Source organism: Ursus arctos, unplaced genomic scaffold, assembly GCF_023065955.2.
Source record: "Ursus arctos isolate Adak ecotype North America unplaced genomic scaffold, UrsArc2.0 scaffold_15, whole genome shotgun sequence".
In the NCBI taxonomy this organism is placed as follows: domain Eukaryota; kingdom Metazoa; phylum Chordata; class Mammalia; order Carnivora; family Ursidae; genus Ursus; species Ursus arctos.
In genome coordinates, this window is record NW_026622819.1 from 31,195,816 (window position 1) to 31,212,500 (window position 16,685).

General features: G+C 40.4%; 1 protein-coding gene across 4 annotated transcripts in view; it reads right to left on the reverse strand.

Annotated features, from left to right (window-relative positions):
- TTC33 (tetratricopeptide repeat domain 33) overlaps positions 1-14,144 on the reverse strand; it is a 34,932-nt gene extending 20,788 nt beyond the window's left edge. The window contains exons 1-3 of one of the 4 annotated variants that reach the window (XM_057312220.1): positions 13,773-14,111; positions 10,591-10,705; positions 9,586-9,807 (exon numbers count right to left, since the gene is read on the reverse strand). In XM_057312220.1, the coding sequence (XP_057168203.1) occupies positions 9,586-9,806 (221 nt within the window). In that variant the 5' untranslated portion in view covers position 9,807; positions 10,591-10,705; positions 13,773-14,111. Of the gene's footprint in view, positions 1-9,585; positions 9,808-10,590; positions 10,706-13,499; positions 13,716-13,772 lie in introns of those variants that run through there. The other 3 variants (XM_057312221.1, XM_026506870.4, XM_026506871.4) reach the window with 3 other exon arrangements.
- Positions 14,145-16,685: the final 2,541 nt, after the last annotated feature.

Genomic DNA, 16,685 nt, shown 5'->3' on the forward strand with positions numbered 1-16,685 from the left:
CCACCCCGCAAGCTGCTTACATGATCACAAAGTACAAAGTGAGAAGTTCAGGTAACACTGACCATCACTAGTTCTGTTTTCTCTTTTCATTAGGCAGCACCCATACACAGACACCCATACAAACATATACATGTGCAAACACAGGCACACAGATTTGAGGGCAAAAAAAAAAAAAAATGTCCACTGCACCCCCTCAATGGTGCTGCTTTTATTTTGAAGGCTTTGCTAAGTGAAATGTGCTTTATGCCCACAGGACATGCAAAGGTTTAAAGGAACAAGTGAGTTGTTTCCCACCAGCTAAAAAGCAGCAGCAACGGCTGGGCCTTTACTTCACTACCGCAAGCCTCTTGAATTCCCTCGCCACCCCCCTTTTTCATTTCTCTCTGATACAGTTTTCCCGGCCTACAAACAAAGGGTGGCACCACCCAGTTCCTCCGTTTTGGGATCACAGGAAACTTGGCACCCAATAAATCAATGGTCTCTCCTAACTTCTCCAGCATATCTCTTAATTCAACTTTGGTTTGGAACAGACTGAACAGACACAGCCCTACTGCAGCTGTTGGATAGGAAGCATGGCAAGATAAAAACTTGGTTTAAAGTCACTATGGTTAATAAGTGACCAAAGTCTGATTCAGCCAGCTAAAGACACCCTTCACTGTGTGCTGGCCAGCTAGCGCGAGAAGGAAGCAGAGAGAATGGGCACAGGGATCGCACACGGGCAGGATGAGGTAAGCCCTACACCGCGGTAAAGAACAGCTGGTGATCAAGCCAAGCAAGTGAGCACACTCATTTATCAGACAGAAATGTCAAAGTGTTTAATTACTTTGTTCCCAATTAGATTTCTAATTTACTACAGCTTCAAGCTTAATGAGCTCTATAGTTACCATTTTGTTCATTTGACAAATATTTATTAAGCATCTCCTCTGGGCCAAGTAGTATTCTAGGTACTGAGGATGCAGCATTCAACAAGATATAAAATGACCCTACTATTTTTCTAGATCTTCCATCCTAGAATGTTTGCATGCAGGAAGAAGGCAGAGAAAGACAATAAACCTAAGTTAAAATATGATGAGTGCGATGATAAAAAAAAAAAAAAAAAAAGAATGTGCAAGGGAGTGATGGGATGGCTACTCTGAATGTGTGGTCAGAAAAGATCTCTCTAGAAAGGCATTTAGCTGTGATCTGACAAAAAGTGGTCAGCTAACTGAAGATCTAGAGAAAGTTCATTCCAGACAAAGGGAAGAGTCCAAGCCAAGGGAGGGTCAAACACCTCATGTTTTGAGGAAAGGAAAGGAAACCAGCACGGCTATAGTAGGAGGAGGAAGGGGAATGAGAGCCGCAAGACGCAAACTAAAGCCACAATCACTTAGGAACTAGCAGGCCATGGTATTGAGTGTGGCTTTAATCGCAGGTATGATGGGGAATCTGTAGAGACTGGATGCAACACACAGACATGATTTACATTTTGAAAAGATCAGCCAGGCCCAGGGAGGAGAATGGTCTGTAGAGGGGTAAGAACGAGCACAGGAAAGCCATTAGGAGACCACCTGAATGATCCAGGTAAGAGATGAGAGTAGATTAGATTAGGATGACAGCAATGAAAACAGGATAAAAAAAGATTTAGAATATGTTTAAAAAATAAAGTCAACCTAAGTGGATATGAGGAGGAAAAAAAGAAAAGAATCCAGGATGACGTCTTAGCTTGGGTTCCCTGGGAAACAGAGCTTGAGGCCTCAGCTTACCCTTTATGGGGGGCAGGATCCCAGGGAAGGAAGAGTGAGGGGTAAAAAGAGAAGTCAGGCAGGAAAGAGGCAGAATAAACACAAGGCATCTGCTAGGCTGGCAAGAGCTTCAAAAACAAACAGATGACTGCTGACTTGTAGACCTTCTTCAGAAGACTGTATAAAACCTGTGTGTCTTGGAAACTGTCCAGTGAAAGGAAGAAGGGAAAAGAATTGATCTGCCAGCTCCCTTCCTTACCCTGTCTCCCACCAAATTCTACCCCACACGGTTTTAAGCCCTCCCACTTCTTGGTGTGTGACCCACTCCCTCCAGAGCATCTGAAGGTCCAATCTGGCCAGTGTCTGGGTGTGATGGTCTGGGATCGTCAGCACCACGAACGCGGGCTGTAACAGCAGCAGCAGCTGCCAGGGCTTCAAGGCCAGAAGAACAGCATGAGGGGCAGGCAGTCAGCGGTGCCTGGGGCTGATTGGCTCTGAATTGGCACGGAACCCGGCGGAGCTGACTCCTGGCTTGCAGGCTTAAGTAACTGGGTAAATGGTGATGCCTTTTACTGACATGGGGAAGATTAAAAAGTACCAGATGTCTGCAAGAAAAATCAAGCGTTCTGCTTAGTACGTGTTCAATTTGAGATACTAATTAGACATCCACGTGGGCATAGAGTAAGCACTGGAGATTTAGGAATCTGGAATTCAGGCGGGAAGACAGCACTGCACACATACTTGGTCGTCATCGGTACAGAGAGGGTACTGAAAGCAGGAGACTACATAAGTTTAAGAAGGGAAAAAAGGATATAGAAAAGAGAAGAAGTACTTCCTAAATTCTGTGGCCCACCAATATGTAGAAAATGAACACAAGAAGAGGAAGCAAAGAAGATTAAGAAGTGGACAGTGAGACACAAGAAAAACCACGGGTGCGGTGCTGTAGATGAGAGAGCAGTGTATTTAGGAACCCGGGTCAACCATGCTGAACGATGACAGGTACAGTGAATGAGAACAGAGACATGATGACCGGAGGTCATCTAACCTTCACAAGAGTGGCTGCGGGAGACCAGTGGGAATAGAAACCGGACTGGAACAGACCCAGAGGATGATCCATCAAGAAATGGAGTTTGTGGTGAAAGGGGAGCGAAGAAATGGCAGGGCATGTGCAGGCAAGGGAAGCTTTTTCAACAGTTGTTATCAAGGTATGTTTGTACACCAGTGAGAAGAAACCAAAGAGAGGGAGGAACAGATGACATCGAAATGAAGATCACAGTCATTAAACAGATCCATGCTGACGTCAGCGAAGTGCGCACCACAGCCGGAAGGCCCTCATGTTCACTTGGATACGTGTGCTTTTCTAGACAAGAGAGAAGATTCGTGGTAAATTCTAATTCTATTTCTGCTTCACACACATACACACTAATTCCCACAAGGCGATCAAATTAGCTACATAATCAAATATCACCATCTAGTGGTTGAAACCTTCAAAGCCAACATAGCAAAGTTGGGGACTCAACACTGTGACTCCTGAAAGGTGTATCTCAGGAACAATTTTAGAAAAAGGTGTCCGCACAAAATAACTCACAAAAATCTTAACATAACGTGAAATGTACCAGACACATACAAAACCCTAAAATATCTGAAGTACAGTTATTGAATGTTTCTGAGGTGCTAGGTGACATGTTAAGTTCTTTCACATGGACTTGCCTTTTAATCCCCCAGTAGTTTATGAGAGAAGTCTTACCATTCTACACATGAGGAAATGGACGCTTAAAAAGTTAACAATCTGCCAAAGGTTTACAGACAGACATGATAAAGCTAGGATCTGAACAGAGGCAAAATGACTCCGCAATCCACACTCTTAATCACTCTACTCACAATACTGTCCCTGTAAAGCATCAAAATTACTTAGTGTTTAGATAGAAGAGAACACCTGTTTTTGGTTACAAAGAATCATAAACACTAGAAGGTAGAACTTTACATCTTAAAACCCACTCAATTGCAAACCAAAGTTTTCTTAGAGTGGTTACTAATGAAGTAAACTGACAGCAGGAGACCATGATGCCAAAAACCTGTGCAGCCTTTTGAGGAAGGATGACATTAACACACTTGGATTGTGCTACATTTCATGTGTTCAGACCACACTCTAAGTGCTAAATGAAACTAAATGAGAAAATATTAAGTGCAAAAAAGACAGAAAGACAGAGGAAAGAAAGAGAAGGAAGGAGGGAAACGGGAGCAAGGAGGGAAGGAAGGAAGAAAATCACAAGGAGGCAAAAGCTTGTATGCTAGGAAGTAGAAGCAGCTCCCTCTTCTTCATCAACCTTCCTCCCTTCCTCCACCTCTAGCGATTCCTCCAGAGGCATCCCTAATTCTCTACCATTCTAATGATTAGTACTCATTCCAAGTTCAAAGCTGTTCCATATTTTGATGCATTTAATCCTCACCATCATTTTACAAAAAAAAAAAAAAAAAAGGTGACATGATTTTTTACAACCTCTGGGATGCAAACTTGAGGAGGTGAGAGTCTAACTCGAGAATTGGCAATATGTGCAACTGCAAAATTCCCCTCCCCATTTCCAGACTGGGGACTTCTGCCACTGCTCCCAGAGCACAGGAAATAATTTAAAAGGTTCACACAGTGACTCTTGAGACCATGATCCAAGCTGAAATCAAGAGTTGGATGCTAAACCGACCAAGTTAATCGGGCGCCCCTGATTTTTTTTTTATCAAATTTATCGAGTATAATCTAGATGCCAAAACATGTACCCATTTTAAGCATACCCTTCAATGAGTTTTTACAAATGTACACACCCATGTAAATACCACAACCATTCATAATAAAGAACATTTTTATTGACCCAAAAAGTTCCCTAGGCCCTTTCGTAGTCAACCCACCCCAATTTCTGGTTCTAGACAAACACTATAGATTAGAGTTCCATTTAGGGATTTACATAGATGGAATCAGACAGGATGCCCTCTTTCTGACTTCTTTCCAGAGAACATAATGATTTTTGGATGCACCAATCACTTCATCACTCAACAGAACTGTCACTATAGATTAGTCTTTAGAGAGATTTACATAGATGAAACAGATAGTATACACTCTTTCTGATTTTTTTCTCTGAGTATAATAATTTTTGGATGCATTCATCATTCCCTTTCATTGCTCCATAGGATACTACTGGATGGATACACTACAACTTATTTATCCATTCACCTGTTGATGGACATTTTGATTGCTTCCACTTCATGGCCACTATGAGTAAGACTCCTAGGAACATTGTTAGATAAGTCTTTGAGTGAATATATGTTTTCCCTTCTCCCGAATAAATATCTAGGAGGGAGCAGACTGCTGGATTGTGTGGTGAGCTGTATGTTTAACTTTACAAGAAACAGCCAGACTGTTTTCCAAAGCAGTAGAACTATTTTACATTTTCATGAACAATGGCTTGAAAGTTTGAGTTGCTCCACATCCTCGCTTGGTATTGTCAGTCTTTTCCATTTTAGCCTCCTAGTGGTTATGTGGTAGTATGCTGTGGTTCTAATTTGAAGTTTTCTGGTGATTAATCATGCTGAGCAGCTTTTCATGTGCTTACTGGCCATTCATGTATCTTCTTCTGTAAACCTGCAGGTCAAACTTTGTATCCATTCTTTAACTGGCTAGTGTCTTGCCACTGAGCTGTGCGAGTGCCTTATGCAGTCTAGGAAAACCTCCTATGTCAGATATATGCATTATAAATATTTCTTCCGGTCTGTGGCCTGAATTTTCATTTTCTTAGTTATGCGTTTTGATAACCGGATGTTTTAACTTTGATCAACTATCCCATACATGTGAGTCATTTCTGTACCTTATATTCTTTTCATGATCTGTAGATGTCTATTCCCACACTAACACTATTAAGGCATGGCATTCAAGAATGTGCCAATGAAATAAAGTAGTGTACGTTCTCTACGTAATTTTTGGTCCATAAAAGTCTTCTGGCCAGCCTAGATTCTTTGCATTTCCATATGAAGTTTAGGATAAGCTTGTCAATGACTACAAAATCAAGCCTGCCGGGATTTTGATTAGAATTTCATTACCTTTACAGCTTCATCTGAGAGTCTGATAGGTGCCACCAATTGTTTTACGTGCTGAAGATAAGAGTAGAAAAGGCCCTACCGTCTTAGAGTTCACATTCCTACAGAAGAGATATAAATAGCATACAAACAAATAGCTAAATAAGTGTGTAAGGTAACTTCAAAAGGGGAGAAGTGCTAACAATTAAAAGAAAGGCTGATATGATGAAGATAAAGGGGAACTGGGGGTACTACCTCCAACTGGGTGCTCAGGCTCACAGAGATGACCACATGTGAGCAGAGATCAGAAGGACAAGAAGAGAGACGTGGGAAAAGAGAAGATAAGAGCTTTTCAGACAGAGCGTCACAGGACAAAGTTGTATAAGAACAGTGTTGTGTTCAAAAATACAAGGAAGGCCAGTGTGGCTAAAATGCAGTGATAATGAGAATGTTTAAAGATGAAGTTGAGGGGCGCCTGGGTGGCTCAGTCATTAAGCGTCTACCTTCAGCTCAGGTCAAGATCCTGGGGTCCTGGTATCAAGCCCCGCATCAGGCTCCCTGCTCAGCAGGAAGCCTGCTCCTCCCTCTCCCACTCCCCCTGCTTGAGTTCCCTCTCTTGCTGTCTCTCTCTCTCTGTCAAATAAATAAGTAAAATCTTTAAAAAAAAAAAAAAAGATGAAGTTGATTCAGAAGACAGGCACTTATCTTTTGCAGTGTGTTTTTTTTTTAATTTAGCTTCACTATTCCTCCTTATATTATTTTTTATTCCTCATATTATTTAAATCAAGTTTAATATTATCTTAGGTCTTTTTAAACTATTATTTCTATTTAGTTTTGGCACAGAGTAGCCAAACTGTTCAATCCCACTAGATTCCTTTTAATCTGTTTAGTTATCTTCTAAAGCTGTGTATATATTACTGCAAAACAAATGCTAACCAGCAAAAAAACTCCATCATTTCACAGTGTTCTCCATTCAAAATAAAGCATCCAACCCAGCTGATTTCGGTGAAATGACTCAACGTGTTGACATGCAGGCAGAAAACAAGAGCTATTTTGTTTATCTACAGAGTTGCTATCTCCCTTGTACCACAGGAAATTCAGAGGGACTCCCACGGCAATAACTGGATAGCTTTTCCCTCCTGCTCACTAGTGTGGTCCAGAGAAAAAGGCAAAAACAAAGTTAATGAACTTTTAACAGGCATTTACAGGAATTTCTAAAGATGTTTTATCGATGTTCTGAAAACGATTTCATAAATGTGGAAAATTTATAGTAGGTTTTCTTCTGACTAAGAACGGTCAATCTTACAAAGTTCTACAAAAGACAATTTTAATGCCTAAAAAACCACAAGTAGAATTCAGAATGTAGTATTAGGCTGCGAAGCTGTTAATTGGCCTTGTTATTTATTTTCCATCATTCATCTCCATTTTGAGATGCTAATATACTATAGTTTAGGCACCATTTGATGTTTTATATTAAAATACATTTTAAAAGATTACTCCAGGAATCAAAAATAAAAACAGACCTAGAAACCAAAATGTTATTTCCTCAACTCTGACTCATTCATGACAAAAATGACTAACAAGGAATCTTATACCCACCCTGACCAATTTTAATTAAGGAAGAAGAAAAAAAGAACAAAGAGAAAAAAACTGTTTTTTGTTCAGTACTACTTTTAATTTCCCAAATTTTTCATTACCACATGGAAGATACCAGTCAAAGGCACACAGGCCTGATTTTAGATCTCTCGATGATCTGAAGAGTATTGTCCTAAACACAGACCTATTCAGATACTACTCCTGCTGACCATACATCTATCTTCTCAAAATCATATCCTTAGTGCAATAAAAAAACAATACTCCTCGTGTTGATTGGTACAATTCCCTTAATATATTTCCTTCACCAAGGATAAATGTTTCGAGATTCTTTAAGATTTTACTTATCTATTTGAGAGATGCAGAGAGAAGGAGTGTGCAGGAGCAGAGAGAGGGAGAAGCAGACTCCCTGCTGAGCAGGGAGCCTGATGCAGGGCTCGATCCCTAGACCCTGAGATCATGACCTGAACCAAAGGCAGATGCTTAACTGACTGAGCCACCCAGGCGCCCCCATGTTTCAAGATTTTTATTAAAATATGACTTTCAGCAGATTTTAAACACAGCAAACAGACTGAGATAGGCATGATATCTTTCAAATGGCTGCACTGAAGACAACCTGATGTTACTCCTCTCCCAATATGATACAATAGGAAGTACAAACCTGACTATTAAGTACTCTTGCCAAAAAGTCAACCAGAATCTAAATCAAATCCGCACACCTCAGTTTACGAGAAACACATGAAATACAGAACAAGTTAAATGACATCCATTAGGGAACAATCAAATAGAAAATTGGTCTAGCCTCTTCAAAAAAGTCAATATCATGGGGGATAAAGTAGGGGACCTAAGTAGACACTAAAGAGATGTAACAACCAAATAAAATGTGTGAACTTCGACTGGATCCTGAGTTTAAAAAAAAACAAACTGTAAAAGACATTTTGATGAAAATTAGTAAATATGGACTGCATATTAGTTTACAAAATTGTTAATGTTCACAGGTTTGATAGTTACGGTGTTCAGTAAGAGAATATCCTTTTTTTTTTAAGTAGGCTCCATGCCCAACATGGGCTTGAACTCATGACCCAGAGATCAGGAGCTGCCCACTTTACTGACTGAGCTAGCCAGATGCCCCAAAATATCCTTATTCTTATGAGAAGCATGCTAAATTCGGACAGAAGTGTCATTATGTCTACAACTTACTTTCAAACATTACCAAAAAAAACTGTAAATTTATAATTACATGTCAGTGTATGTATATGTATGTATAGAAATAGATAAATAAAGCTATTATTAAGAATTTTTTATCTAGCTAGAGGGAATACAGGGATTGAACTATTATTTCAACTCTAATACAGATTTGAAATTTTTCAAAATAAAAATGTCCTTCTCCACCTCTAGGTTATAAAGATAACCTTCCATATTTTCTTTCATTAACTGTGTAGTTGTACATTTCACACTGAGATTTTTTTTAGCTCTCTAGAGTCCATCTTTGTATGTGGTATTAGACACAGATCATTTTCTTTTCCTGTACAGAGAACTTCTATAGCTTTCTCTATAGAATCTACTAACCAATGGGTCCGGTCCCCACTGATTTGTGAAAGAATGATTTTTGGGTCCACTGAAGACCTAACCAGAGACACGGGTAAAGGAACAAGAACACAGGAAAAAAAGGAAAACAGAAAAGGGTAAAGGGTGAACAGCAGAAGTATAAGAGCTTAGCTGAGGAAGGGCTGAGGATAAATGAAACTATTGTCAAATTCCTGTGCACCAACCATACTTATTGAAGTATATAAAAGCCAATGGAAAATGATAACTGAACACCTTTAAAAAAAAAAAAAAGTATGCCCTCAAAGCCCTTCAGGAAACACCTAATTTGGCTGGTATATAACAACACAAGGAGAACGTTCCCAGAAATTAAACTATCTCCTACCAACCAAGAACTTGGAATACATTTTACTTAGCATTTACTCTTCTTCAGACAAAACAAAAATGACGGCAAAGCAGACATTCCAAACATCTTAAAGACTCTTCTACTAACTTTCAGACTCCATGGGAATGTTTAAAGGTGTCTTTAAAATTTCTTATTTATTTGATCAATTTAGCACCTAGATCAGATTTTTAAAACATGACTTTATAGAATTCATAACTCTTCATCTCATTACTGACAGAAATGTAAACCGTTCTCTATAAGAAAATTCAAAACACATACCTTTTATTTTCAGCCAAACTGGCTCCTTCATCCTTCAGCTGCTTACTTTTCTCAGCACAGCCCTCAAAGAGAATTTCTTTCCTACGTTTAATGGCATGAAGCCAGTTCCCGTCTTCATTCTCAACTACATCCTTCTCATCGGCAGCTTCAGCTTCAAACTGCTGGGAAGTGACCTTTGAGACCTTCTCGCCAATTTTCCTCTTCCATCCAAAGGAAGCCATTCTGGGAAATTACAACGAAACAGCTTTAAAATTCAAACTTGGGCTTTTATAGAAGTTCTCCAAATAACAGGTGAAGAAGGGATAACAGAATCAGACTGTCACCACTTTTTAAACTCCTAACTAAATAGTGGATCAAGGCAATAATCAATGAAGGGTGCTCACATCATAATGAAAGCCAACGGGACAGTATCTCCTGCTGGAAGGGCCATACCACCTACGAAGTACCTATGAAGTCAAAAATTAATCCTTAATCAGATCAAGCCTACCAAACTCTACCAGTTTATAAGAAACCTGGGACGTAGATGAGCACGCTAGATGACGCGTCCGAGATGAAGACAGCAAATAACATAAACTGAAGAAAAATAAAACTGGTGTCTTCAAGACATAAACTTCCAGGAAAAAAAAGAGAGAAAGAGGGAGATAAAAAGAGCCTTCAGAGACGTACTAACCAAATATAACATATGCATCTTGTTTAGCTCTGGATTTTCAAACAAGCTAATGGGGAGGAAGTATTTATGAAATAATAGGGAAAAACCAGAACACTGATTTGATATTTGAGGATACCAAGGAATTATTGCCATTGTTTAAGGTATGATAATACTATTGTAATTATGTTTATAAAAAGAATGCTTATCTTTTAGGACTATATACTAAAATATTTCATATGAGATTAAATGATACCTAGAAATTGTTTCAAAGTGATCACCAGGGGTGGGGGTGCAATAGAGAAGAAATATAGATGAAAACATTGCTCTGGCTGATAATAAAGTTAGGTGATACGTACACAGGATTTCTTGTACTTTCCTTTCTTGTACACGTTTGAAATTTTCCACAATAAAAACGTTTTTAAAAGAGTCAAACTTGGTAAATAACTTCATTCACAGAACTATCGGGTGAATCTAAAAGATAACAAATGTTAAACTGTTTTGTAAATCAGCAATGATACACAAATGTAAAGGATAAGAAAGAAAGGACAACTGATGAAACAAAATTAAAGAAAACCACAGAAGCATTCAAAAGTATTTATTTAGAAAATGGATTTACTGAGGGATCCAAGAACTCTTACTAGTTACATGGATGAGCTTAAAGACACTGAGAAACTCCTGGAATTGTATATAATTTTTTTTATGTTTGTGTGAATTCTGAAGAAGAGTGTCTAAGCTTTCATTCCATTCTTAAGGGAGTCTATAACCCTGAGGTAATTATGATCAACTGAGTAATCAACTAGGGGGATAAGGAGAAGCAATGAAGGAGAGGTCTTTATAAAACTATCAAAGAATGGGCATTGTGGGAGTAAGGGAGAGAGATGAAATAATGAATACGTTCTAGCAGATGTCAAGGTCTTCATCACAGACGCACATGGCTGAAATAAAACAGGAGTAATCAATAGAAGGAAGGGGACAAAAAAGTAAAAGGGACTATGAAGTTATTCACATGGAAAGGCCGAAGATAATGACAGAACTTGAAGGGGTAAGCAAATTACAGGTCATGTGCTTAAATTCCCAATGAATACAAGGAAGTTTCAATGAATTGTAGCAATCAAGAAATGCACAGGCAGATAAAGGTGAACCACATGCTCTCCACTGGAGCAGGGATTATTCAAAAAGCCCAGAGGAGTGGGGCGCCTGAGTGGCTCAGTCGTTAAGTGTCAGCTTAGGGCGTGATCCCAGGGTTCTAGGATTGAGCCCTGCATGGGATTCCCTCCTCTGCTGGGAGCCTGCTTCTTCCTCTCCCACTCCCCCTGCTTGTGTTCCCTCTCTCACTGGCTGTCTCGCTGTCAAATAAATAAATAAAATCTTAAAAAAAAAAAAAAAAACCCAGAGGAGTAATGTATTATAAGCTATACTAGGGAATTAGGAAAATGCCAAACTCTCTCCCCAGACCCATTATAATATAGGAGAACGAGTTTCCTATGTTTGAAGAGGACTATAAGTAACTTAGGGAATGAACCAAGAAATGGCTCAAAATGAAGTGTGGTTACTATGGAACAGAAGGCCAGAGGCACAGACTGAAGACAATGTAAGAGAATAAATCATTAAAGGTCTCATAAGATATCAGGATAAGATATCTAGATAAGAACTCTTGTGTTTATGATTGTCCCTAGGACAAGAATGAGGACGACTGCATTTTCCGGCTTCAAGTTTCCAAATGGAACTTTGTTTCTAAATCAGCAATGTGAGGAACCAGGTAGTGTGGGAACCCGTTAACAGAGGAAAACCTGGTGTATTTACTTAAGGCAAATTACATTAGAAATCATTGGTCAAGTCTACATATTATTGGAAGTAGGGGTTAAGGTGAAGAGGAAAGGAAAAAGGAACAGAGAGATGCATATACATTTTTAAAAAATTAATAGGTAACCAGACTCCCGTTACTCTCCCCCATCCTCCAACCAAAACCATTGCTCTCAGTGTCAAAGACAGGGACAGGCTTAAGACTCCACATGGTGGTTCTCAACCATGTATGAAAAAGTCACACATAACAGTGCCTCAGGTGTTTCTGCCATCTTCCTCCACAAATCCTGTAAGCTCTTCTAGAGATCAGAGGTTGTGGAGGTCAAGAGAGAATGACGTTACAGGGGTATAACAGGCCTGATGACCGCTAGTAACTGACAAGTCTACCAAAAAGAGCTCTATTTCTAGAGCGAAAAGAATACATTCCTCTCAAACAAGAGTTAATGCCGAGTGAAAAGTACAGGCAAGTTCAGGGATAGGAGAAAAAGGTAATGGATTTCCTACCCCTAAGCTTCGCATTTCCCAGAGGAACAGGCAGCTAGTCATCTGCTCCAAGTAAAGGGAAAAGAAATAGTTTGGAATACTTGAGAAGAATAAAAAAGTTCCAAGACAGTCACTATAGAGAATGGGAAAATAGGAGAAGCAACAACAAGGGATGAATAAAGATAGCAAACAGTATCAAGGGCCCACTCAGGTTAAAAAGCCTGAATCTGTTACCAAGGCCATTAGCACAGCTTTGTATTTTCTTCAAAACTGTCTGGAGACCACAAGAGTGTAGTCAATACACTCCAGAATAAGTGCTATTAGAGAGTAAACAAGGGATACTATGACTTCAGTGGAGACACTTGAGGCTTCCTGGAGGGGAGGCTGGTAAGTTAAAAATAAAAGTTAGCCAGGCTTAACAGGAGGTTGAGTCCTAGGATATATGCAAAACAGTCTCTAGCCTGAAACACTTAACACTCAGAGTTGATTCGGGTATCTTAACTACTACTAGTTTATTGTTCCTCTAAGGTTATCTGAATGTCAAATTAAAACTTCTTATAAATAAGGCTTTCCTGAATCTATAGTTAGATGCAAAAGGCACCAACATCCTAGCCTCTACGTTTTTTCACCTGGATAAGAAGTCATATGGGTAAATCATAATCATATAGATTTCACGTTAAACTCATGAAACAACACAAATTCATTTTATACAGACTTATATAATGAACACCATGAAAACTCTACACAACAAAGTTGTGTTCTAAATTCTTCTGCTTCTGATCCTTACAGTAGGCATTCAGTTACTGGGGACGGCTGGACATTTCACCCAGCCACAAGCCGAGAATGCCTGTCTTCACTGCATCGGAGCATGCAGCACCTAAGACGAGAAACCACCACATGAACACCATTAGGAAATCGAAACGGCATCCTTCGGGTACCGGGATGTATTCAGAGGTAAGAAATTCAAGAAGCAATTTACCCGAAAATGTCACCGCAAGAGAGAAACCTGTATTAGCAAGTTCCCCGTGCGAAGTTCATAAAGGCTGCCCTGGACGTCACCCGCGAGTCCAGCAGGCAGTCCTCAGCTTCAGACACCCTCATCGCGGGGTGGGACGCAAGCTCGGTTCCGCTCCTCCCACCCCTAAGGGAAGGTCAAAGCCGCACCGGCCGCCGTGGAAACGCGGAAGCCGCTCCTGACGCAGGCGTAAGGGAGGGCCCGACCCCCTAGAACTGCTTGTCTCTAGAGACCAACCTTAGTGTCCCGGCTCTGCCACACCCCTCTTGGGTGTCAACTCCGACGTCTGAAGGTCCTTCCTCTCCTAACCACAAGATCCACCAGCCTCGTTTTCCTCCTCTTCCTCCGGCTTCCTCCACGGTCAGCGTAAACCCCGGTTACTTGATCACCACTCCCCGGGTCCCGTGTTTACATTGTGCTTGCCCTTTACCCGCCGGAAACGGAAACTAACTGCCCGACCTCCTACCTGCCCGCCTTTGGTACCAGGTCTCCAAAGAAACTGGCCTGGCCTACCCGGGCATCGGAACCCCGCAGAGAGACAGGCAGGGAAGAGGTACCTCTCAGAGGCCTTGTAGTTGCCGATCTCTTTCTCGGGACCACAAATCCCATAAGTCACTGCGGCCGTCCCCACCCCATTACCCTCTGGGATTTGTAGTCTGGGCCACCCCGGCCCGGAGCGCCCTCTAGTAGCAGCCGGGAGCATCTGGCGCACGGGCGACCGCAGGGCGTGAGCGCGGGAAACTACGGCTGCGCAGGTTGAGGTACGCGCGGAGAGAGGCAGCCCCAGCCAGACTGCACACCCCATTCAGTGGGCAGGTGAAACAGCTGAGGCTGGGGGAAAGATTTGGGGGGGAATTCATAGCATTAAGATAGGACTCTGCCCTAAAGAATTTTACAGCCTAAGAGACCGGCCAGACACAAACGAAAGAAGAAAAACTCCAGGGGAAAGGGGTCCAGGGAAGCAGATCAGGGAGGCCCGTGGTTCAACTGTAGGCTTCACGTTGGAAAAAACAGTTCAGTTGGGCCCAGAAGAATTATAATCTGAAAGTAGCTGTGATTCATGTCTTGAAAATAATTAAGTGCGGAAATGTAACACAAAGAACTGTTTAGGAAATGGAAAAACTAAGATTGTTAATTTATCGATGTAGCCATCTTGTGCAAAGGAAGATCATTTTCGTAGAACAGGCTTTCTCAGCATCAGCATTATATTTCAGAGCGCGTCATCTTTGTTGAGGAAAGGGAGGCTCTCCTGTGCAGGGTAGGGTGTTCAGCAGCATCCCTGGAATCTACCCACTTAGATGCCATTAGCATCCACTCCCACCACCACTACCACCAGTTCTGACAACCAAAATTGTCTCCGGTCATTGCCAAATGTCCCTGGAAGAAAAATCGTTCCCCCACCCCTGCCCCACTGAGGATGCCTGTGGTAGAACAATGATTCTCCAAGGTGATCCTCAGACCCCTGAGGGTTGCCACGACCTTTTCAAACCATTTTCGAGTTCACAGGAAGACATCATTTGCCATTTTCACAACATTAACATTGCACTGATAACATTGCACTGAAAAGCATTGGTGGGTAAAACTTGATGGCTGCTCAGCTGGAATCAAGGCGATGATACCCAACTGCGCTAGTTGTCCTTGTGTTCTTCGCCACACTCAGTACCCAAAGAAAAGAAAGAAGAAAAAATGCAGTCACTCAAGAATGTCCTTCATGAAGCAGTACAACTTACTTTATTAAAATGACCCTTCATATTCATAAAGTACTTCTGCTGCGTATTGAAGTATGATGTTTCAAGTAAAAGCACTTGTGAGATTGCATTATAAACTGAAGTAAATACTTTTTTGTGGAATACAGCTCTTATTTAGAAAAACAACCAGCAGTCCAGCTAGTTATTCAGGCTTGGGTATGTGACAGCCTGTTAACTTCAGGAAAAACAATTCGCGGTGTTGCAAATAATGTACTGTCATATCATAGAAGCGTATTGTATAGAAGTGTATCACTTCTGATGTTGAATTATAAAAGACACAAAGGTAGTGGCATGTTTCTTAATATGGGTAGAAACTGACATGGCCGTGTTCACTGCAAACCAAAAACACCAAAAAATTCATCAAGCCGAGTATTTATGATTTGTGCACTTTGGTCTATTATATACTTCTATAAGCCTTTAAAAAAAAAAACATGTATCTCCCTGACAAGACACTCAGAGCAGGATTTATGCCGTAGGGTCACGTTCTTAGTGCTTGGTTCATAGTAGCTATATGAGGGGATATAGTCTGCAGACTGAATAATTAAGTGGTGCTGAAAGCTGTACCCCTTTCTAGGGGTCTTTCCTAAAACTCTCAAGTAAGTTTACTCTGGTAAGGCTACCTCCAACAATAAGTTTTCACACTTCACCCACCACTTACGTTAGCCTATGAGCTTGAGGTACCTATTAGTATATTTAATACATTTCTCATGCTGTTTATTGACACTATGATCATCTCCCAAGTACTAGAAACCCTCTAAGTTTATCATAGTTAATATTTATTGGCATTCACAATAAGTAGAACAGTCTATTTGTCTACAATAGAACAGTTCAATAAATATTGATTTTTCGAATGAGAATTTATTGTACAATTTTATACAGTCAGGGTAAATATCTAGAGCAATTTATAAATTCCCTAAAGAACAATCTTATGTGCTATTCATAACATTCTTTAGTACTGTTTTCTTTTGTTACAATTGTTGAACTATTTTATAGATTTAGAATGCCAACAATCTAGCCCAATCAAGCCCTGCCTAACGATGCCATATGGGATATAAGATTTCATTACAGTTGAATTCTAAGAGTAGTGGAATTCTAACCAAATCCAATGTTACCAACAAGGAAAACTGGTAACCACTTTGGCTTTTATTGTATTTGTCTTAATATTTTGTTCAGGTGGTTAATTTTTAGATGAAATAAAAGATCAGTAATTTAGTTGAGACAAAAATCACAATGTTTGAGTGCTAAGATGTGTTTAAGCACTATATTTTATATTAAGACACATTGTCAAAAAGGTGCACAGGTGGTCAGCTATGAACAGGTGTGTCTTTTTTAGCTTTCCCAGAAGTTAAAAAATTTAAGCAGTGTAACATGAGAAATGTTTTTATCATCCATTTTCTAAATC